The 21,434-nt window shown below is 52.2% G+C and overlaps 3 protein-coding genes across 5 annotated transcripts; all 3 read left to right on the top strand.

Annotated features, from left to right (window-relative positions):
- Positions 1 to 2,009: 2,009 nt before the first annotated feature.
- NOTUM (notum, palmitoleoyl-protein carboxylesterase) lies at positions 2,010 to 9,345 on the top strand. The gene is made up of 11 exons (XM_068209813.1): positions 2,010 to 2,908; positions 3,236 to 3,288; positions 3,440 to 3,535; positions 4,084 to 4,144; positions 5,013 to 5,071; positions 6,094 to 6,196; positions 6,869 to 7,060; positions 7,392 to 7,492; positions 7,590 to 7,737; positions 7,988 to 8,035; positions 8,155 to 9,345. Exons 1-11 carry the CDS (start codon positions 2,388 to 2,390, stop codon positions 8,459 to 8,461), a joined length of 1,689 nt encoding a protein of 562 aa, XP_068065914.1. The 5' UTR covers positions 2,010 to 2,387; the 3' UTR covers positions 8,462 to 9,345.
- A 1,424-nt stretch (positions 9,346 to 10,769) lies between these two features.
- On the top strand, positions 10,770 to 13,202 carry MYADML2 (myeloid associated differentiation marker like 2). Its single transcript, XM_068209814.1, has 2 exons — positions 10,770 to 10,945; positions 11,876 to 13,202. Exon 2 carries the CDS (start codon positions 12,277 to 12,279, stop codon positions 13,180 to 13,182), a length of 906 nt encoding a protein of 301 aa, XP_068065915.1. The 5' UTR covers positions 10,770 to 10,945; positions 11,876 to 12,276; the 3' UTR covers positions 13,183 to 13,202.
- Positions 13,203 to 16,742: 3,540 nt separating this feature from the next.
- Positions 16,743 to 19,846, top strand: PYCR1 (pyrroline-5-carboxylate reductase 1). 3 transcript variants are annotated; one of them, XM_068209819.1, is made up of 7 exons: positions 16,743 to 16,880; positions 16,989 to 17,059; positions 17,160 to 17,339; positions 17,908 to 18,129; positions 18,594 to 18,686; positions 19,066 to 19,229; positions 19,330 to 19,846. In XM_068209819.1, exons 1-7 carry the CDS (start codon positions 16,814 to 16,816, stop codon positions 19,478 to 19,480), a joined length of 948 nt encoding a protein of 315 aa, XP_068065920.1. In that variant the 5' UTR covers positions 16,743 to 16,813; the 3' UTR covers positions 19,481 to 19,846. The 3 variants fall into 3 exon arrangements, 2 of the variants coding, with proteins under 2 accessions (XP_068065920.1, XP_068065919.1); XR_011005290.1 differs by lacking the exon at positions 19,330 to 19,846 and adding an exon at positions 18,825 to 18,960 and having other exon boundaries at positions 16,744 to 16,880; positions 19,048 to 19,157; XM_068209818.1 differs by having other exon boundaries at positions 16,745 to 16,880; positions 18,546 to 18,686.
- Positions 19,847 to 21,434: the final 1,588 nt, after the last annotated feature.

A 21,434-nucleotide genomic window follows, 5' to 3' on the forward strand; every position in this document is an offset into this window, starting at 1 on the left:
GTGTAGGGAGGCTCTTATCAAAAGATTAAAACTCAGTGAACCTCTCGTGCTGAAGTATTATGAAATTACCTAAAATCTGTGTCACTTTGATGGTCACTCAAGTTCAGTATGTCAAGGAGTTGAACGGTACCAGATTTAAATGTTTAGAAATCAGGGAGGCTGTTACACCAGACCTACAGACTTAGATTCTTCCTCATAGCCCCTTGCTCAGCCATGAAAAGTAATACAACATTTTACTGAGTTTTGGAAGGATAGCAGGAGTGCTCTGAACAAACCCTCCCCTGAGTGACCTGAACCAGAGGTCAGAAAGCTGAAGAGGGCTCAGTAAAAGACAAGCCACACAAAATTTGAATTTCTTTGCTTCACTTCTTAGGACAAAGATCTGCAACTTTAACATGCATTCCTCTCTGCCGTAAGATGCCTCCCTGGTGCATCATAATCAGTCATCCCTTAATGCGCCAGCTGGTTACCAAGCAAGGCATTACAGAGTGCAGGAACTCAGCCCTCCGCGGAGAGAAAGAGCAGGGACACCAGGAGGAATGCAAGCCTAGCAACGGGAGGCACAGCAGCTTTACTGTGAAGGATGCAGTTCAGCAATCTTACCCCTTCTGGTTTCTTGCTGTACCTAGTGGACTATGAGGTCCTGAAGTTGTTTATGCCATCTTTTCCAGGGATCCCAGAGCACTCTGAGGACTTACTGGTTCAGACTTTGCACTAACTGACCAGTTTCTAGATAAAGCTCTGCTCTGCTCAGGCTGACTGACGAGTTCTTTAACTTGCCGTAACTAGCCTCAGTGATCCCTTTCTTGGACCTGGCAGGGACAGTGAGGAAGGGAGGTTTAGGCCAGCATAGAGAAAGATACAATGATGCAGAAATGTGCTCGTCGGGGTGAATGTAGTGCACTTGAGGAGGTGCACAGTCAATTGAGTAGCTTTTCTTGGCTTTAAAGATACTGTTGTCAGTATTAGCACTTAAATAAAACATTTGGGGGTAAAAGCCTGAGTGAGAACAGAGCAAGAACTGGGAGTACATAAGAGTAACCGAAAGATAAAAAAACCAACATGGCAAGCAAACCAAAACAACATGCTAGGTGTGTAGGAAACATAGAGTTGAGCCTACATTTGCAAAGTCCAAACACAGTAAGGTAAAAAAAGTAGTTGCAGCAGCTGGACAGCCCTAATTCCAGCTTGACAAAAAAACTTTCCGCATGCTATTTTAAGGTTATACTGTTTTCACCTTTTCTGATCCCAGATAGATTATATTTCCCAGTAAAGACAATCTTCCTGTTCCTTTCTGGAGGGCTGAGGAGCGTGTTATTCAAAGTGTAGTATTTTCTCTGGTTTTCCTCGGTGTTTAACTCCCGAGGTCTGCAATAAGGTAATTTCCAGGGAATTCCCCCTCTCCCAGATGACCAGCACTCTGGTGACAACCCGTCTTTTTCTCCAGGATTTTTCGTGCAATTCCTGGAAACGTCCGGGCCCCGGGGGAGAGCGGCCGGCGGTAAACCTCGGGAGCTGCGGAGAGCAACAGGGAGCAGCCTCTACGGCGCGGAGACTCCGACCCCCGGGCAGCCGCGCCGGCGGTCGGGGGCTGCAGGGAGGCCGGAACTCCCGGCTCCGGCGTGCCGTGACTTCGGCGCGCCCGGGGCCTCCACGTCCCCTCCTGTTCCCGGCAGCAGCATCCTCCGGCCGGGGGCGACCCGCCGCCGGCCCCGGTCACCCGCGGAAGCTAAGCAGACCGGACGCCGATGTCTGGGACCAAAGGGCCGCTTCCAGCTGCGCTGCGAGAGCCGGGGCCAGGCCGGAGCGCGGCATCGCGGGCCGCCCCCGAGCCGGCGTGCGGGATCCCGCACAAGAGCGATCGGGGGGCGCGGGGCTGAGCGCCGCCGGTGAAGCGGCGGTGGCACGTCCTGGGGCGGGGCGGGCAGTGCCGCCGACGCGGAGCCGGGGAGGAGCTGCCGTCGGGGCTGTGGGGGGAGAGGGGCGGGTCGGGGGGCGCGGCGCGGGCCTGGGGCGCCGCCACGGGGGCTGCCACGTGCGGGGTCTCGCGCTCGGGCGGCCCGACCGCCCCCCCGGCCCCGGAGAGAGGCCGCTCCGGGCCCCCGCCGCCCTGCGGGCGAGGCTGTCGGGCGCCGCCGCCGCCACCGCCGCGGCCCCGGCGCCGGCAGGGGCGGCGATGGCGTCGCCGTCGAGCGCGGGGCGCGCCCCGACGGAGCGGCCCACCGTGCCGGTGCGGTGCGGCGCGGCGCAGACCCCCCGCTCCCTCCGCCTCGCTCCGAGGGGGCGGAGGGCAGGGCAGGGCGGGGGCTGGCCGGCTGCTGCCCCACGCGGCGCCCGGGCTGGCGGCGCCCCCGGCGCGCTCCCCGCGCACTCCGTGCCCCTCTGTCATGCTCGCCGCCTGGGAGCGGGCGGCGGGCTCCTGTGCCGGCAGCCGCGCCGCCGAGCCCGCGCCGCCGGCGCTGCCCTCTTCGCCCACCGCCGACCCCCGTCCCCGCGGGTGGCGCGGCGGGGCGCGGCGGAGCGCGGGCGGCGCTGCCCGCCGCCGGGGACTGGCGGCTGCCGCGGCGAACGGCGGGTGGCGGCGGGCGGCGATGGGCACGGCAGCGGTGCACCTCCTGCTGCTCTTGGGGCTGCTGCACGCCGGGCCCGGCGGCGAGGGCAGGAAGGGCTGGCGGCGGCGAGGCCCGGCGGTCCGCGAGCGCGGCGAGGCGGCGGCGGCGGCGGCGGCAGCCGAGAGTTTCCCGCTGGACTTCACCGCCGTGGAGGGCAATATGGACAGCTTCATGGCGCAGGTCAAGAGCCTGGCGCAGTCGCTGTACCCCTGCTCGGCCCAGGCACTGCCGCACGACCTGCGCCTGCACCTCCTGCACAACGCCTCGGTCACCTGCAACGACGGCAGCCCGGCCGGGTGAGTCCCCGCGCCGCGCCGGCCCCTCCAGGCGACCCGGGGCTGGCCCGCGCGGGCGCCGCCGCTCCCCGCGGCCCCGGCCCCGAGGGCTGCGGCGCCACCGCGCGGCGGCGCGCGGCACCGGCGGCGACAGGTGCAGCGAGCGCCTCCCGGGCGGCGGCCCCGGCGTTTCCCCGGGCGGGCGCGAGCGACGCCGCTGCCAGAGCCGCCGCCCCCGCGCGCCGCCCGCGCCTCGGCGCGGCCCCGGCGCCCCGGCCCGACTGGCACCGGAGCGTTGCGGCCGGGCCCGGCTCCCACTTAGGCGCTGCCCCTTGTCTGTGCCCGCAGCTACTACCTGAAGGAGTCCAAAGGCAGTCGGCGGTGGCTGCTGTTCCTGGAAGGTGAGCGCCGGCGCCCCCGACTTCCGCAACGGCGGCCACGAGCGGGGCGGCGACCCGAGGCTGCCCTCGGTGCCCCGGCCCCTGAGGGCCGCCGTCCCTCGCCCGCGAGCCCCCGGCCCTTCGGGCCGGCTGACCCCTGTCCCCTCGCCAGGAGGGTGGTACTGCTTCAACAGGGAGAACTGCGACACCCGCTACGACACCATGCGGCGGCTGATGAGCTCCCGGGAGTGGCCCGCGACCCGCGTGGGTGAGTCGCCCCCTCCACCCCGTGGAGCAGCCCCGAGGGACTGGGACCGGGCTGAGGTAGCGCCCGCCGTCACCACCCTGGAAGGTGCCTGGTTGCTGCCCCGTGATGATCCCGTGCCGCGGGCACGGGCAGGCTTTGGGTGCACAGGTACTGCCGGTAATGAGTGCTTCTCTCTTGGCTCTCTTCTCATGCTGCAGCCTCCTGGGTACCCAAACCTCCGTCACTCACACAGATCGTCTAACTGAGTGTATTGGAATTTACCTGCTAGGATTTGTCTTTTGGGGAGGTACTTAAATAGGCATCACAGGTCTTTTCTATGCTACAAGAAGCTTCTAGACGGGCTTCATCTGTAGCATGAATCAAAATCTGAATGTCAAATCTGCCTAAGGGCAAATTTAGAAATGTTCCTTCCACTTCCCTTGCCAATGTTTTTCATCATGGATGTTTGTTTTCTGTGTGGTCAGAGGTCTTGCATGAGGCTCCTACATATCCTCTGAAATCACAGACTGTCATCTGTATGTTTTTTGTTTCTTTGTGCCCATCTGCAGGAACTGGCATCCTGTCCTCCCAGCCAGAAGAAAATCCCCACTGGTGGAATGCAAACATGGTGTAAGGAGGGACAACGGAGGGAAATAGCTTTATACTTAAACAGCATCTCCTGCCTTTTAGGCTAGCAAGAGTGCTGCAGTGACAGGTTAAGACTAATACTTGGAAAAGGAAATTGTGTGTTTCCTAATTTGCTGCAGTTCACCTCTCTAACATTTAGGGCTGACAATGTCGAGAAACTCAAGTTCAATCTCCTTGGAGTTGTGGGGTAATCTAATGAAGAAAAATTGGGGATAGCTTAGAGAGCCTTCTCAAACAGCTGCAGTGGTGAATCCGTCATGAGTGCTGGGCTGATAGTGTGTTACACATCTGACAATTTGAGAAGAATGTGGAGCAGCTCTCCCAGTTCAAAGAAGAGAAATGAGAGACACCAGTTTATATATATGCATCTATATAGAAGGGATGTTAATTTGTCTTCTGCAAAACAGAGACGTGTGAAGTTAATTCCTGCATAAAACCTCCAGTGGTTGCAGTCAGCATTTACACTGCACTGACTAGAGTCTTCTGATTTTTCGTGTGAAAAACTGAAGCATAGAGAGTTGCCCTGTGACAGGCCATCCACTGTGTTGGCAGAATAGCTGAAGCAAAGTCATGCTCCATCATTCTGTCCACTGAGCTTAGTGATTCAATTAGATTTATAAAAGACAGGTTATTTATTGATTTAACTCAGTAAAACTATTAGTGTTCAGGAGAAAATTCAAGAAAATTACAGTTGTCACTTGGTGTGCAGGAAGGTAAGTTGTCAAACTGGACAGAAACCTTTCCCTTTTCCCCTTCCCAGGATTTAATTTTCTTCCAGTTAAGTGACCGCATCCTCACCCTGTTGTGCGTGTCAGAGGCACAGCAGGACTCACACAGCTCTCTCTTATAGATTCATCCCATATTGCTCAAGTGATGTTTGGAGCGGCGCCTCTTCCAAGTCTGAGAAAAGTGAGTGTTGCTGATGGGCCGTTGCTGCCCCAGACATCACACATTAAAGGATGTGGCCAGACTTCTGTGAAACCACGTGGACGAGAAACAGGCTTTTTCTTGCTGAAGGGCAGGAAAGAATATCAAGCTACTTCCAGATAAAACATCCTGATCTCTTTAGCTCAGGCTGTTTTGACATAGTTCAGAGCCACTGCTTGAAGAGATGTTACACTGATGCAGTATGCAAGGATTAGAAGACCAAAATTCCTTTTAGATGAATCTCCAGGTTCCAGCACGTACCAAATTAATTGCTGTAGCTGAGGAACCATGGACTGTTGCATGTAACTTTATCACAGCTGACCTGAGAGGCAGGACTGTGAATTTAGTGTCAGACTTTTACCAGGAGGATATTTGGCCTTAGGCAGGAGCCATTATGTGTCAACCTAAAGCTGTCTGCAGGTTTCTTTGGGAAACAGCACAGTTCATATTAATACATGCTGCATTGCCATCCGCTGTCATTCCGGTGGTGTCACAGAAAGGGACCTTTTCACTTCATCCCAGCTCCTTGGCACTGTTCCCATGGAGCAGTTACACATCAGTAGCCAAGGATGCTGGTGGTGCCAAGGAAGTAGTGTCTTTGTACATGTAACATCTTGTGAAGCATTGCTTCTCTGAATTGGCTTGATGAACTGGGAAAAAGGGGAAGCAGTAAGTTGGAACTGACACTCCAGGTGGTAGGAAGGTGTGTGTTCTGTTTCTCCAGCACCATCCTTCTTGTTTTCCTTTTCCAAGTTTACTCATTTCTAAGCACGGTCATAGGAAGGTACTCGTGTAATTGAGTTCACTCGGTTCTCTTTCAGGGCAGCACATTTTATACAAGGTGGGGGAAGATCTCTTGTTAGGTGTATTTCATATAGGTGGATAAAATGAGCCTGAGTTTAGGTTCCTAATCCCTTTGGAAAGTTCTTAAGCATTTTCAGAGAGGAAATAGAAATCTGAGCCTGGACAGGTAGCAATTTTGTTGACACTGAGCTGTCTTCCAGATGAATATGCCTTCATGGGAGCACTGATCATACGGGAGGTTATAAAGGAGCTGGTGGGAAAAGGCCTGAGCACTGCGAAAGTATTGCTGCTAGCAGGGAGCAGGTAGGTATCCACAGGATTCTGTTTTGTGAAGACAGGAGATTTCCAGGGTAGAAAGCTGTTAAGGGAGGAAGTCCAGCAGCTCCTGAAACATTTCTTCTAGGAGTACAGTAACACTAACACAGAAAACACTGTATCTCTGGTTAGTTTTCTTGTGTCTGCACCAAGAATTCTGGTTCCTGTTGGCCCATATCATAAGACACATGCCTTCTGTGAATTGATTCAGGACACCAAAATAAAAACCAAACTTGCCTCACACAGGTGCTCTGGATCATCCTGTGTTGCAGAAAGCTCTGGTACACTCAGTGTACACAGGAGTATAATAGAGAAGATGCTAAGAGTGAATTTGTCTCACTTCAGATTCTTTTAGTTCTTGAGCAGCCAACCCCCTTGGAAATGATACAGAGCACATGTATTTCCCAGGAAAGAGAGTAACAACTGGACTTTGTTTCCGAGCTACCAGATTATTACTCAGCACTGGCTTTATTTCTGAGTGTTGCAAAGCAAGGAAATAATGTGGTGTCTGCCAAGTTTGTGGTGAACAGTTGGGTAGCTCTGCTGTGCGTAGATGCAGGTTTTCATGGCATGTCCCTGCTGAAGAAGGCGTGTCCGCTAGCAAGGTCTGTAACCCGGTGTGTGCGCCTCACGACTGCGGTGTTGATGTTGCTGTTGCAGTGCTGGAGGGACAGGAGTGCTCCTGAATGTGGATCGAGTGGCAGAGCAGCTGGAGGAGATGGGTTATCAAGGGATTCAGGTCCGAGGCTTGGCAGACTCTGGATGGTTCCTGGACAACAAACAGTATCGCAGGACCGACTGTATTGATACCATAACGTGTGCTCCAACAGAGGCCATCAGAAGAGGAATAAGGTACAGTCAGATGCTCTAAAGTACACTACTGTAAGAGGTTAGAGTGTGGAAAAGATATCCTCCTTCGCTGTGTTCCTTAGTTTTGATACTTGAGGAGTAGTTATTGTCTACATCGGTGTTTTTTCAATTATTTTATTGGAAAAGACAACAGAGTCTAAATGTGTGAAAGAATATGTACAGTTATAGATGCTCTAAAATGTATTGATGGGACAGTGCTGCGAGAGAGCTGTTCTATCAGTTGAAATTCTGGTCAGAACAGGAACTAGGATATGGAGAGGACACATTGTTAGGATTGCCCTGTGCCTGCCATTCTGTTATTGCTTTTTTCTAGATACTGGAATGGCATTGTTCCCGAACGCTGTAAGCTGCAGTTTAAAGAGGGAGAGGAATGGAATTGCTTTTTTGGATATAAGATTTACCCCACTCTTCGATGTAAGTACCAAAGGAGAGTGATCAACTGGATTTAGGGATTCCTTTGTATTTGTAACTAACTTGAGCAATCCCTTTTCGTAAATTTTTGTCTTTCTAGGCCCAGTCTTTGTTGTCCAGTGGCTTTTCGATGAGGCCCAGCTTACTGTAGACAATGTACACCTAACTGGCCAGCCTGTTCAGGAAGGGCAGTGGCTCTACATCCAGAATTTAGGTAGAGAGCTGAGAAACACCTTAAAGGATGTGACGTAAGTATTTCATTGAGAAAAATCTGACTTATTTGTTTCTAAGGGACATTCTTATCTAGTTCCTTGTGTTCTCAGATCTCTGCTGAAAAAGGAGAGTTGTAAATTTGGTAACTTTTAGTTCATCTACATCAAGAATCTTGCCTTTTTCATTTTTGTGTAAAATTCCACTCTTTCCCTAGTCTGGAAGTTTCAATTCAGTGGGACTTGCTTTGTCCTTCAAGACATAATCCATGTTTCTGTTTTCCTTTAGTGCAAGCTTTGCTCCTGCCTGTTTGTCCCACGAGATCATCACACGCAAGTAAGTGCTGGTGCAGATCCTGTAGAGGTGAACAGGGATGCAGCTTGGGAATGAACCTGTCCTGGCAGCCTGACCCCTCTGATGTGATCTGTACTGATGTGATCTGTTTGTCTTTTCAGTCACTGGACTGACATCCAGGTGAAGGGGACATCATTACCCCGTGCCCTGCACTGTTGGGATCGGAGCCTCCACGAGAGCAACAAAAATGGGAAGGTTCCTCTGAAAGGCTGCCCAATTCACCTGATTGACAGCTGTCCGTGGCCTCACTGCAACCCTTCATGCCCCACAATCAGGGACCAGTTCACAGGGCAGGAGATGAATGTGATCCAGTTCCTCATGCACATGGGTTTTGATGTTCAGAAGATGGCACAGCAGCAGGGCCTGGAGCCGAGTAAACTCCTGGGGATGCTCAGCAGTGGTAACTAGAAAGGGCTCGTCAGAAGGGCAGAGATTAGATCAGGAGGAGAGAGACTCTCAGCCCTTCTCACAAACTTTCTAATCTTCTTCCTAATGATCCTGCAGGCAGATGCATGCTCATACCCATGGCACACTCACACCTGTGCAATCACATGCTCCCACATTCTTGCACGCTTATGGTGTGTCAAGAAAAAAAAAAAAGAAAAAAGAAAAAAAAATGCAAGCAGCAATTTCTTGCTTACACAGTTTGGCTGGAACTTGTTTCCTCCCTCCAAACTCCAGGGCTAAGTTTCAGCTGGTCACATCCTCTTCCTGTGTCACACAAAGCAATCAGATACAGGGAGTAGCAAAGCCATAAATAGCAGCGATGAGAACCTTCCCCATATCTGGGACATCTTCCCTTGCCATGAATTTTACATCATAGACTTGTTACAAGTGGTGGAAAAAGCAAGCACTGGATTTCTTCTGTCCAACTAGGAGTGAAGGAATGATTACATTACTTCCTGGAGGTTAGCATCTCATGCTGAATCACAGTATACAGACCCAGGACATGTGCTAGGGATGGACACTCTTGTACTCAATTTATTCATATTATTTTATAAAATGACTTTTTAATTACTTTTTTAAACTAAGCAAGAAATATAAAGGATATTGTAACATATTTTTTTTAAATAACGAAGAAACCTCTTGCTACTTTGGCAACGTGGACATATTTATTTTAATATGTAAAACGCTATTTATAAGGGCTGACCAGAGAACCATACCTATGTCTTTGTAAAGTTGTATATGCTGCTCATTTGGATGGGTTATCCTGATGGTCACTTGTGCCTGGGAGAGGGCTTAAGGGTGGTGTTGATGTTTTGTATTAATTAGATTTCTGTGTTCCCCTTGCAGTGTGCCTTGTCATTGTTTCTCTGATGAAGAGATTGTAATATAAGGTTTAAGTACAGAGTCTTTCACCCAGCACCTGATGTTTGCAGACTTTCACAGCATTTTCGGCTTGCCTGTGATTCCCCAGGTAGTCCAAGGCATTGCACTGTAAGGTGGAGGGAGATCTGGCTTTGCTGCACTTCCCAGTGAGGGAAATGTTTGATCAGAGCATCAGAAGCATTTGGAGCAGAAAGGGCAGAGAACACAAGACAAGCACCAACATATTTCTCTTCTAATAATTTGGGAACACACCCACCACAGCAGAGAGAATCCCCTTTGATGGTAGTGGGAGGAGAACAAGGCGGGGATGGAGAATGCACGGCTGAGGCTGGAGAGGCGACGTTCCCTGGGTGGGAGCAGTGGGCGGCTGGAGCAGAGCTTCCCCTGCGGCGCAGGGCGGGGGCGTGGGGAGCCCTGCCCCAGCAGCACAGCTGCACGTCCCTCCTGCACGAGGTCCTGCGACCACCTGCAAGCCTGTGCCTGCACTTGAGTGCATGGCTACGCAGCATCTCGGCCACAGAGAATTTGGGGCTGATTTGAGAAAACTCCCTGTACTTTAAGACCTTGCCAGGTTAGAACAGTGGTGCTGCATGTGAGATCTCTTGTTCTGGGTAAGTAAACCCAGAAAATGAACCAAACTGTAGCCCTTTGGTTCCTCTTCTTGGACTTCAGGAAAAGTCTGGCAGGACCACACACAGATCACCACAATCAGCTGTCCTGCTATTTATGATGGGATTAGCACAGATTGAAGATAAAGAAAAACTAAAGCGAAAATTGTTGGTGCTCCCAGTGAAACTGAAAAGCAGGAAAACATCAGTGGAGTTTGTCTATGATCAGTTTGGAGATTACTGATATCCTTTATATTTTAATGACTTGGGTATAAAAGTAGAATTGTCCTGATTACATTTTTCATTTGTTTTTTGCTGTGCAGAAGCCAGTGACAAAAGGGCAAGACTGGAAGAATTCAGTGCCATGTGTTTGTATTCTGGGATCTTTTGACTAGATAAGGTTCTTTATTTCTGAGGGAAAAGTGGCCGTGGTCTGTCTGGTGCACTGCTCCACCAGTGTGATTTCTGATTTCGGGGACTTTGCCCTCTGGCAGCACCGCCTCTGGTGCTGAGGGCTCTCCAGAGGGGCACCACTTCCCTCGGGAAAGCAGGGCCAGCTGTGCCTCGAGTGTCACTGCTGGGGCGATGTGTCCCCAGGGCCATGACATGGAGTGTCCCTGTGCCTTCTGCCGGCCCGGGCAGATGGGGAGTGATGCACCTGGAAGTGCCACAGTGCAGAAAGTGACCCACTGCCAAAGAGGCCTGGAAGACTGCTAGAGGTGAAGGATTAACAGAGAGTCAGGTAGGGCAAGATTTCGGGATGAGAACCTCTTCTGAAGTTCCTCGGCTCTCCTGCTGCATTTCCTGGTTATTGTGATGTTAATTGGGCAACTTCCACCCCAAATGAATGCAGGCTTTTGTACTTTTAGCACCAGAGGCCTTTCAAAGTAAAATGGAAGGGACTTGAGATGAATGAAAGAGATACTGAGGTTGCATGATGGTGACAAAGCTGAAGGTAGGCACATTTTATCATTACAGCCAAAAAGATGTCCTGTTCTCATGTGAGCCATTCCAGCAGTTAAGTTTTCCTGCTTCCATACTGGGATGAGTGCTGCAGGTGAGGAGTCAGCAATGCTGCTGTGGGGTAAGGGAGGAATTTTTCTGCTATGTTGTGGTGAAAACATTCACCCATTCCAATTCTGAAATTACATCAGAAATTTTGTTTGGGGCTTTTAGAGATATTATTAAGAGACTTCTGGGTGGAGATGAAGTCCGGGAGGCACTGTATACCAGGAATGGCTCACGGTGAAAGCTTTGATCTCACAGGAGGGAGAGATTGACACTATTTATTGAAATCTGTGTTCCAAAACAGTGCTAAGAATATCAAAGCATTTTTTTTTAAAACAGTTGTATTCAGTTACTCCATTTAGTGATACAAGAAGAACTGATTTCCACATAAAGTAAAAGAGACCCAGGAAAGAGTTTAAGGAAATGTTGAGGATGAGTGCTGCCAGCCTTCACAGCCACAAGCTGTCACACAAAGCACAGCAGGTAAATGTATCCCTACTCCAGATCAACTGCAGCAAAGTGAGTCAGCTTTTATTCAGCCTCTGGCCTAAATCCCTTCTTTTATAGGGCTTGTGCTGCCTTTGGGCTTGAGCCCCCACTCAGGGGATCTTGTGTCTGCAGGACTGAGCTCTTGTTCCTGCAGCACGGCAGGATCACAGCCCCCTGCCACAGCCAGACACCTCCCCTCAGCGCCGGGGGTGTGTGGAGAACGGCAGCATTCCAGTGACCCCAGAGTTTCTAGAAGAACAGCAGAAGGATAATCAAGAGCCTTTGATGGAGCTCGCAGCTTCAGTGTTAAATAACACCCGCTCCCAACAGCTGAGTGGGGGCAGGACTCATTCCAGAACTATTAATAAAGCCCCTATTTATACTCCAGGTTCCTGTGAACGGTGCAGCAGAAAGCTACAGCTGCGAAGCTGAAATGGAATAAATGTCAGCCTCCAGGGAAAAGTACCATCCTGTGGGAAAGGAGAAAGCCAAAGGACAGCACAGGGGCAGGTTTCAGACCTGAGGAAGCAGAGAGTGAGCGGCAGCACCCTGAGCTTACAGCCAGTGGGCAGAGCCAGCCAGTCACCTCCCTGCAGCCGCAGGTCTGTGCAGAGAGCTGCCAGAGATGCAGCGTCAGAGGCGGCTCCCACTGATGCCAGCAGAGACCAGCAGGATTTGAGCTGCCACTCCACCGAGTCGGGACCAGGTGTGACTCAGGGCAAAGGTGCAAGAGCCAGAAAAGACGTTTGAGGAGGCTTTGAGTGCATTGTCTGCTGGACTGGAAGGATAATGGAGAGCACGGGGGGGCCTTATCTGAACACAGCTGCAGTGACTTCCCCAGTAGGAATAGCTCGACTGCTGCAGATGACCTTCGGGTGTACCACATTCAGCCTGGTTGCCCACCAAGGGGGGTTCAGTGCCGCCTACGGCACCTTCTGCATGTTTGTTTGGACCTTCTGCTTTGCCATCACTGTGTTCATCATCGCCTGTGAGTTCACACACCTGCACAGCTGCCTGAGCCTCTCCTGGGGAAACTTCACGGCTGCTTTTGCCATGCTTGCCACGCTCATGTCTATCACGGCTGCAGTGATCTACCCGCTCTACTTCGTCCAGGTGGGCTGTTACCCCATCAGCTGCAAGGTGAGGGATTTCCGCATCGCAGCCAGCGTCTTTGCGGGCCTTCTGTTCATCACCTACGCCGCTGAGGTGTTCTTAACCAGGGCAAAACCAGGACAAGTCACCAACTACATGGCCACCATCTCTGGGCTCTTGAAAATCGTTCAGGCCTTTGTGGCCTGCATCATCTTTGGGGCACTGGTGAATGACAGCCAGTATGGTAAATATGTGGCGACGCAGTGGTGTGTGGCTGTCTACAGCTTTTGCTTTGTGGTGACAGTGGTGGTAGTGGCCTTCAGTGTCACAGGTAAGACTGCCTTGCTGTGGTTCCCTTTTGAGCGTTCTGTGGTCATCTACACCTTTGGGGCTGTGCTGCTCTACGCGAGTGCTGCGGTCATCTGGCCAGTGTTCTGCTTTGACAGCAAGTACGGCTCCCCACGACGCCCTGGCCTCTGTGCCAAGGGCAAGTGCCCCTGGGACAGCCAGCTGGTGATTGCCATCTTCACCTATGTCAACCTGCTGCTCTATGTCTTGGACCTGGCGTACTCCCAGCGCATCCGCTTTGTCTCGCACATCTGAGTCGTGGGTCGGCCTCTGTGGAGGCAGCTCAGTGCTGCGAACTGCAGAGGGACCGGGCGAGGGGCAGAGAGGTGCTGGGCAGGCTTGCACACACCACCATCAGCCAAACTTCAAGGTGAGGACTGACTACACTAAGGAACTAATGACCTGGAGCAGGTGGGCTGCAGAGCACAGCCCAACTCCCCCATGGCTCTGCCTCACCTGCCCAGTGCCAGCATGAAGGAATGGCACAGCTCCACGTGCATCTGCAGACAGCAGGAATGCTGGTAGCCACAGCAGTGAGGCTGCAGGCTACCAGTTTGCTGAGCCAAACATTAGGAAAGACATCAAGGATTTTGAAACTGTTAACCAGTGCTTAGCAGGAACCAAATGACTACTCAGGAAGTGGAAAAGTTAAAAGCTGCATGAAGGAACCCCAGTTCAGGAGATGAAAATCAATCCCTCAGAGTTTGGGTTATTTTGGACTGTGTTGTGAGACATGGAATGCCTGCAAGTGTGGGCAGTTCCAGTCTGGGAGTTTCTGAGAAGAGCATCACAGCCATAACAGTATTTTGAAGGTTGCCAGTCTTTTCCCTTCCTCTCCTTTGCTGTCTAGCACAGAAAAGGAATATCCTCAAGTGCACACCCTGGAGGAGGCCTATTTAATTTAATACTCCTCTTTAACAAACACTGAGTCACTACAGAAATGAAAATTTGTAAAGTCGGGGCTCTACTGCTGAGAGTCAGGTTGCAGAGCAGAGCCAACCAGCAAAGTGACTGTGTGTAACCTGCCACCCTCACTCGAGCAGTGTAGAAAATACCTTGGCATGTGCTCTGTCTGGATTCATGGGCCACCATTTCTTTACACTGGCCTCAAGGGGTTTTTTTCTGGAGGCTTGAAGATAAATTCTGGTGGCATGGGAAAGGGGAGGCAGAGACTAATTGATCTCACAGTGCTGCACAAGAGACCAGAGCGGGCAGGGAGGGGGCACGGGCAGGACGGGACACGGCAGAACTTGTGCACGGTACCCTGAAGCAGCTCAGGAGCAGGATTCCTGAGCACTCTGCATCACCGAGGACCTGAATTTCTCACACCCACCCCTAACAAAACACCCACTTTAAAGTTCCACACTTCTCAGCTCAGATTTCAGGCCCCATAGGAATCTTCATTTGTTCCAGGGAAAAGCCAGAATGTCCAAGTACTTGTGCAGCACATGCAGAGTTGAGTGCTTTGATTAAAATATCCAGTAGCTGCCTGTCAGAAGCAAGATTTATTTTTTAACCAAAACAAAATAAAGCTGAATGGCAGATGTACGCTTACATCTCCCGAGATCTGTGTGCTGTCATCCTCCTCTCCACACTTTCATTGCAGTAGACACGGCCCTTTCTGCAGGAAGGCGGAGCTCACTTTATTTCGGTGTACAAAGGCTGAACACAGACCTGAAAAAGAACAGACACAACACAGCGAGACCTCTGAGCGGATTCTTTGCAGCAGAATGCCTCAGGAATAAGGAAGCAAACTTACTTTTCATCAGTGCTTTGTGTGGGGTTTGACAAGCAAAGGGAAATTTGCTGGGACAAATGATATTGAATAATTCTGAGCAAGGACCAGCCCTTAGCAGTGGGGAGCATTAGCCAGGAAATGGGACAAGAATCAGGATCCAGCACAGAGGAACAGCCTTCCAAGGGGGTTTTCTCTCCTGTGAGCCCCAGTGAAGGGCAGGAAATCTGGAAGGTGTGGTCCAAGAGGAGGCTGGCAGGGCAAGACCTGGGGCTATCTGCTATAGATATAAACCACGAGCTTTATTTCTTGCCACCCAAACAAATTATGGGTTGTACAAGAACAAAATGCTAACTTGGGAAAGGAAATCCAGTTGTATTGGAGGAGTCAATTTACAAGAGCCACTGCATACAAAGGGACCTTGAGCATTTATGATGTATTCCTGTTAAACCCATCAATACGGACAAATTAAGTTGTGTAACACTTGAAAATTACTTTTTTTTTTTTTTTTTTTTTTTTTTTTTTTTTTTGTTATTTCAGATCACTAAAAACCAAACAGGTGCCTGTGAAGGACCATGGCTTTTGTTATAAAATTCAACCCAGCAAGCCCAGGAGCATTGCTTGAGGAAAGCCCCATCCTGCAGGCTCTGGGGTGGCTCTGGGAGGCTGGGGGGGCTGGGGGTCTGCAGGAGCCCCCAGGCAAGGGGTGCTTGTCCCCAGGGAGGACACTACCAGTCGCTCAGGCAGCAACAGCTGCTGGAAGGCTCCTTGGCTGATAGCATGTGACTGAGCCAGGCTTCCTGCTGGGAAGATTTTGCACCAAGCTGGAGCAAGAACAGAAACATGGTAAAATCTGACAATGCCATGATGGAAATTACACTGAGCCAGGGTCAAAGGGCCAGAGAGAAACGGGTACTAGGGAGACAATGAGGGCAAAATTGAGTGTCTTCACAATAATGGGAAAGAGAATTTAACATGGAAATCATGATCCCACTGACTGGAGGAGTGGAAACACAAGTCATTGCCAAGAACAGTGTGTTCAGATTTAGCTTTCTCATCTGCCAGCCAAAGGCTGAGCAAAAAATGTGAACATGGTCAAAATGGCAAAAAAAAGATTGTGTGGACAACAATCCTCTCTTTTAGGAGGAAAAAAAAAAAGTCAAAACCTCATGCTTCAGTGGTTAAAACATTCCCCATCCATTGGAAAGTATGAGATTGCCCAATCCAGAGCAGAGAACATCTGATATCTACTCATCAGGATTTACCAACCCGCTCTGTCATGATTCAGTTCACCGAACCCCCTTCATTTCCAGAGTGTATCTCCCCCCTTAATTAATAGATGATGATCAAGTAGCTCCCTATGAACCAGGTTGCCCCAGTCACCAACTATTCCCAATCTCTTTTGGTAAACTGTTAGGATTTGGTAAACTTTTGGTAATGTTAGGATTTATGTGTGTTCATTAATTATGGACTTGTGCCTGCAGCCAATCTGGACAGCACCCAGAGGATTCCAGCATGGATAGATTAAAATCTGAATTGTTAATGGGTTTGGTTTGGCTTTTTCCCTTCTTTTTTGGAAGCCCAGGCTTCAGTATCCACAAAAGATCAGCGGTTAGGAACATTTATCAAAGAAAAAAACACTGAGATTTATTTCTGTCAATAAAGAAACAAGAAAAAAAAAAAATAAAACCAGTGAGGTAAGATGATACTTAGGGAAAAAAATCACTGCCTGCCGCCCGGGTTTCAGAGGAACCCTTCACGGCGGGCTGGCCTCTCCACAGCCCGGGGCCGCCGGGCTGTGTCGGAGGCGCCCCGGTGGCCGGGGCCGCCGGCCGGGAGGGGCGCGGCCGGGCCCCGGGAGCGGCGGCGGGGCCGGGCGGGAGCAGGGCGCCGCCTGGCGGCGCGGCGGGGGCCCGCGGGCGGTGCATGATGCAACACCGGCCGCCGCTTGCCCCAATCGCTGGCGAGCGCCGCGCCGCCGGCCCCGCCCCCGCCCGCTGAGTGGCGGAGCGCCGGCGCTGCCCCGCCCCGCTGCGCGCCGATTGGCTGCGCGACCGCGTCTCGCCGCGCGGCCTCGCCTCCTTGCGCGCGCGGCCACGTGTGCGGCGGCGCGGTGCGCGAGCGGCGGGGCCGGGAGCGGCGGGGCCGGCAATGAGCGTGGGCTTCATCGGCGCGGGGCAGCTCGCCTTCGCCCTGGCCCGCGGCTTCACCGCGGCAGGTGCGCGCGGGACAGCGCGCCTTCGCCCTGGCCGGGGGCTCCATGGGGGCAGGTGGGCACGGGGCGGGCGGTGCCCATCCCGGGGCTGACGCGCGGGGTCTTTCGCAGGGGTCCTGGCTGCGCACAAGATCACGGCGAGCTCCCCGGACACTGACCTGCCTACCGTTGGCGGGCTGCGGGTGAGTGCGGCCGGGTAGCGGGGACCGGGTGGCGGCGCTCCCCTCCCGGGCCGGGCCGTCCCGAGCCTGAGCGGTCCCGTTTCTCCCCACACCCGTGCAGAAAATGGGAGTGAACTTCACGGTCAGCAACAAGGACACGGTGAAGAGCAGCGATGTCCTCTTCCTGGCCGTAAAGCCACCCATCATCCCCTTCATCCTGGAGGAGGTGGGCCCCGACATCGAGGCCCGGCACATCGTGGTGTCCTGCGCGGCCGGCGTCACCATCAGCTCCATCGAGAAGGTGAGAGGGGACCGGCCACGAGCTGGTTCCACTCCTCTGACCCCCAGGAGCCGATGGACGGATTGTGGTACTTGTGCTACTCAGGACTAAAAGCAGTAGCAAAAAACTTGGTTCTGGTCACCTTTGCCTGTCTTCATCGGCAAATGCTATTAGAGGTTTTATCCAGCTCTTCTCTCACATGAGGTGCTGTCCGATCATGTTTCTTTTAACAGCAGTGAGTCATCTCCCCTGAGTTTCTGTAGATTTTATCTAAGTGTCTGCAGGAGCTGTTTTGGAGATCTGTGGGTTGATGTGGGATTGAGGCCTTTGGGATTCTGTTTCCAACCTGTCTTTGCCCAGCTCCTGGTTTGCTGGTACTAAGTCTTCACATTCACGGATGGGCTGCTGTGGCTCAAAGCAGGACAGTTGAGATACACAGGTCTCTCTTTTCCTTCTGCTTGTGTTGTTCTTGCCCCTGGGGGGTCCTTTCTTGGACAGCCCATTGATGAAAAATATGCACTAAAGCTCATTTTTCTCCCTTCTTTCTTTTTTTTCTTACTTTCTATCTTCAATGATTTTCTGCCCTAAGAAACTCTCTGCCTTCTGCCCCACACCAAAAGTGATCAGGTGCATGACCAACACCCCTGTGATAGTCCGGGAAGGTGCTACAGTCTATGCTACTGGAACTCATGCGGATGTGGAAGATGGGAAGCTTCTGGAACAACTGATGGCCAGCGTGGGCTTCTGCACCGAGGTGGAAGAGGACCTCATCGATGCTGTAACGGGGCTCAGTGGCAGTGGCCCTGCGTATGTATGTGCTGTTTCCTCAGCTAGTGCCAGTCTTAGGGAGAGCAGTTGGCTTTGCCTGCCACAAAGTCTGTGCAACTTCAGCTTGTCTTTTTTTTTCCCCCATCACCCATATTTGCAAGGGGACATGTATTCCAGGTGTCCAGTTTGGGACAGCAGGAAAATTTTTTTAGGAGTCAGATGAGTCTGAAGTCCATAGCCAGTGTGCAGTGTCCACATGTCCATGTTGCAAAACTTGGGCCTGTAGTTTGCATGATGCAGAAGCTGAATTTCTCCCATTCCCCCCCACTCCTGAGCTGGAACTAGTGGGAAGGAAGCCTGGCATGGCATCTGTGCCAGAAAGTGGGAGGCTTTTGTCAAGTCCGTGAGTGATGGGAGTCACAGAATAGTCCTGAAGGCCTGGATTCTCTCTTCCCTAAGACCAGTCCTGGAGCAGTCGTTCAGTCACCTTCCTCTCTCTGGTCTCAGGCATTCACTGCCCTGGATGCTCTTGCGGACGGAGGAGTAAAGATGGGCCTTCCCCGCAGGCTGGCAGTTCGACTGGGAGCACAGGCTCTGCTGGTCAGTATTACCTCCTGCATAACAAATCTGAGTCTGTGCCTGCTCTTTGCAGAGGAATCTGCACATCACAGTTTGAAATGATCTCAGTCCTCTCACAGAATCTGCTTTAAAGAATGTGTTTGGTTTGAATGCACACAGGTTCCTGGTGAGGGGCTATAGGAAGTGTCTGCAGCAATCTGCTGCTGGTGGTGTGGGAGCTGGGGCCTGGGAAATTCTGCTCCTTTGCAGGCCTCATCAGCTCTGAAAAATGTTTTGGCAGCGTGCAGGAGCCCAGGTTTGCCTGTTGTGAGTGTTGGTGCTGCTCTGTGCAGTGGAGAACAGGAGTGTATGACAGTGGCTTCCTCCGTCAGAACTCTGGCAGGTGTTTTCCTTGCTACAGGGTGCTGCCAAAATGCTGTTAGAATCTGAGCAGCATCCGGGTCAGCTGAAGGACAATGTCTGCTCGCCTGGGGGAGCCACTATCCATGCCCTACACTTCCTGGAGAGTGGTGGCTTTCGCTCACTCCTCATCAATGCTGTGGAGGCTTCCTGTATCCGGACAAGGTGGGCAACTGGGAAGTCCTAAAGAGCTTGCAAGACTTGCCCCCCCCACCCTCCCCATCTTATTTTTTCTATGTCTTCCTCTCCCACTACCCCATTGTAGGGAGCTGCAGCATTTGGCAGACCAAGAGAAGATTTCCCCGGCAGCCATAAAGAAAACGCTGCTGGACAAGGTGAAGCTGGAGTCTCCTTCTCTGTCTGTGGCATCTGCTAGCAAAGTCAGTCTGTTCACCAGCAAGAGCAAGAAGAACTGACCAGACTGCTGTATTCTGGCAGTGCTGAATGTCAACGTGCTGGTTGCAGCCAGGACAGGGTTAATTTTTGCAGTAGCCAGGAATGGCGTGACCAGGATCCTGGTTATTCTGTGCATCATACACATGGGCAAAGGGGAGGGTGGGGGTTTGCAACAGGGGAGAGGGGCTGAAGAGGGGTGGGGAGGGAGGAGGGGTCCCTCCTGGCTGGTTGCATGAAGCGAGCGGTGGGAGTAACATCATGTTATGCGTGGTGAGCAACCGCGTGTGACTCCTTCACCTCTCTTCTACACTTCTTAATATTGTTGTTGTTATTATTTGTTTTCTTATCTCATTACTGCTTCCAGTAAATTGTTCTTGTAGCAAACCGTGATCTTTATGTTTTACGTGCCTCCAGTTCTCCTCTCCAGCCCTCCACAGAGGGAGAGGGACAAGAGGGCAGTGAGTGAGCGGCATGTGGTTTTGAGTATTTCAGTGGGAACGCTAGTACAGGGAACACCATTCCTAAGCCACAGCCATTAGTGTTCTCTGTGTTCTCTTTTGTCCAAGGAAAAACGCTCACTCAGCACGTTGGTGTCCCCTGTAGCAGGCCTGTGGCTTGCAGCAGCTGTAGCAGAGGGCCTTTAACCTGTAGTGGGGTTGGTGAGCTGTCCCTGGCACTGGTATTTTCTTGGACGGGGGTCATGCTCTCATCAGAGCTTTGTCAAGGAAATCATTTGTCCAGAAGCCTTGGGTACTTCCAGGACTCAAGCAGTGTTTGTGGTGTCCCATGCAGAAATTTTTTAACAGGATTTTTTAAAAGATGTTTCAGAACTTTTGGTTTCAAAGGTTTAATTCTCTCTGGCCCCATCTTGCATGTGCTGTCAGAGCTTATGTCCTGTCACTGCCATTACTAGCTGGAGCAGACGCTGCCACACAAACTCCGTGCTGCGTGGTGCATCAGGGGCTGGGCCCAGAATCACCTCTTGGAACAGACCAAGTGCCTCTGCCTGATCTCCCCCCCCTCAGGGAGACGTGGACATCGGACCGTGCTCCTTTTCTCTCCAGCAGCTGCCCCTTATCTCTGCTCAGTCTGGTTTGGGGAGCTGTGACCTCTCACTGCCCCTCCTTTACTGCCGGCCTTGCTTGGGTGGTTTGGCAGGTGTAGGGGTAGTGAGTTTTTACATTTCCTGCTGTCTCTGAGGTGCTGGTGATGGTAAAGTATTTTTAGTGTTAGGCTGCCAGCAAGGTATGACCCTATAGGTGTGACAGATGGTTACTCCTCTTCCCTCTTGATATAAAAAACTGTGTCTCTGATGAGAGCTGTGGCTAATCCCAACTGTTTTGACTGGGGGTATCCCTTGCCACTGGCAGTGGCCACTAGGTCAGGAGTTCTTGGGTGTCATATGTTCCTCCCTTTCCTGCTCAGGATCTGTAATGCCTGTGCAGACAGGCCAAGCTGGAAGTCAAATGGATGAAGTACTGCCTGATGCAAAAAGCGAAGAAGTGTTGTGGAAAGAGTTCCCGCTTGGCTGAAAAAGTGGGATGCAGAATGAATGGATGCCTGAGCTGGAGCCCCTCTGTCGGGAGATGAAGGGGGTGCCCCTGGGTGCTCCCAGAGACGCAGAGCTATAGATGAACTTCTAGATCATTATAGACCTGTAACTGAGCTGGCCACCAGAGCAGGTGGAAACCCAGCCCAGCAGGGGCTACAAGAGCCCTGCAAGGCACGCGGTCACATCCCCTGTGCACAGAGCAGCGGTGCTGCTGCTGGATGCGGGCCCAGCCAAGCCCCTGCTGCTCCTTCGGGGTAGCTTCTCCTTAACCCGTGTGCCCCCTTTCATTGCTGCACCTTCCACTTGCCCCTCGCCCTTCTCTGGTACGCTCATCTTGTCCTCCCTGCTTTGCCTGCAGCATGGCAGCAAATAGCAGGCACCAGTGTGAGTGTCATGGACCCGAAGCCGTAGCAAGAGGGCCG

This window comes from Anomalospiza imberbis, chromosome 19 (assembly GCF_031753505.1).
Source record: "Anomalospiza imberbis isolate Cuckoo-Finch-1a 21T00152 chromosome 19, ASM3175350v1, whole genome shotgun sequence".
Lineage (NCBI taxonomy): Eukaryota > Metazoa > Chordata > Aves > Passeriformes > Viduidae > Anomalospiza > Anomalospiza imberbis.

Bases quoted from the DNA above. Each gene is read 5' to 3' on its own strand.
- NOTUM (XM_068209813.1), top strand. From the start codon at position 2,388: ATGCTCGCCGCCTGGGAGCGGGCGGCGGGCTCCTGTGCCGGCAGCCGC. The intron at 5,072-6,093 runs GTGAGTGTTGCT...GCTGTCTTCCAG, and splicing joins CTCTTCCAAGTCTGAGAAAA to ATGAATATGCCTTCATGGGA. The intron at 7,493-7,589 runs GTAAGTACCAAA...TTGTCTTTCTAG, and splicing joins GATTTACCCCACTCTTCGAT to GCCCAGTCTTTGTTGTCCAG.
- MYADML2 (XM_068209814.1), top strand. From the start codon at position 12,277: ATGGAGAGCACGGGGGGGCCTTATCTGAACACAGCTGCAGTGACTTCC.
- PYCR1 (XM_068209818.1), top strand. From the start codon at position 16,814: ATGAGCGTGGGCTTCATCGGCGCGGGGCAGCTCGCCTTCGCCCTGGCC. The intron at 18,130-18,545 runs GTATGTGCTGTT...CTCTTCCCTAAG, and splicing joins GTGGCAGTGGCCCTGCGTAT to ACCAGTCCTGGAGCAGTCGT. The intron at 18,687-19,065 runs GTCAGTATTACC...TCCTTGCTACAG, and splicing joins TGGGAGCACAGGCTCTGCTG to GGTGCTGCCAAAATGCTGTT.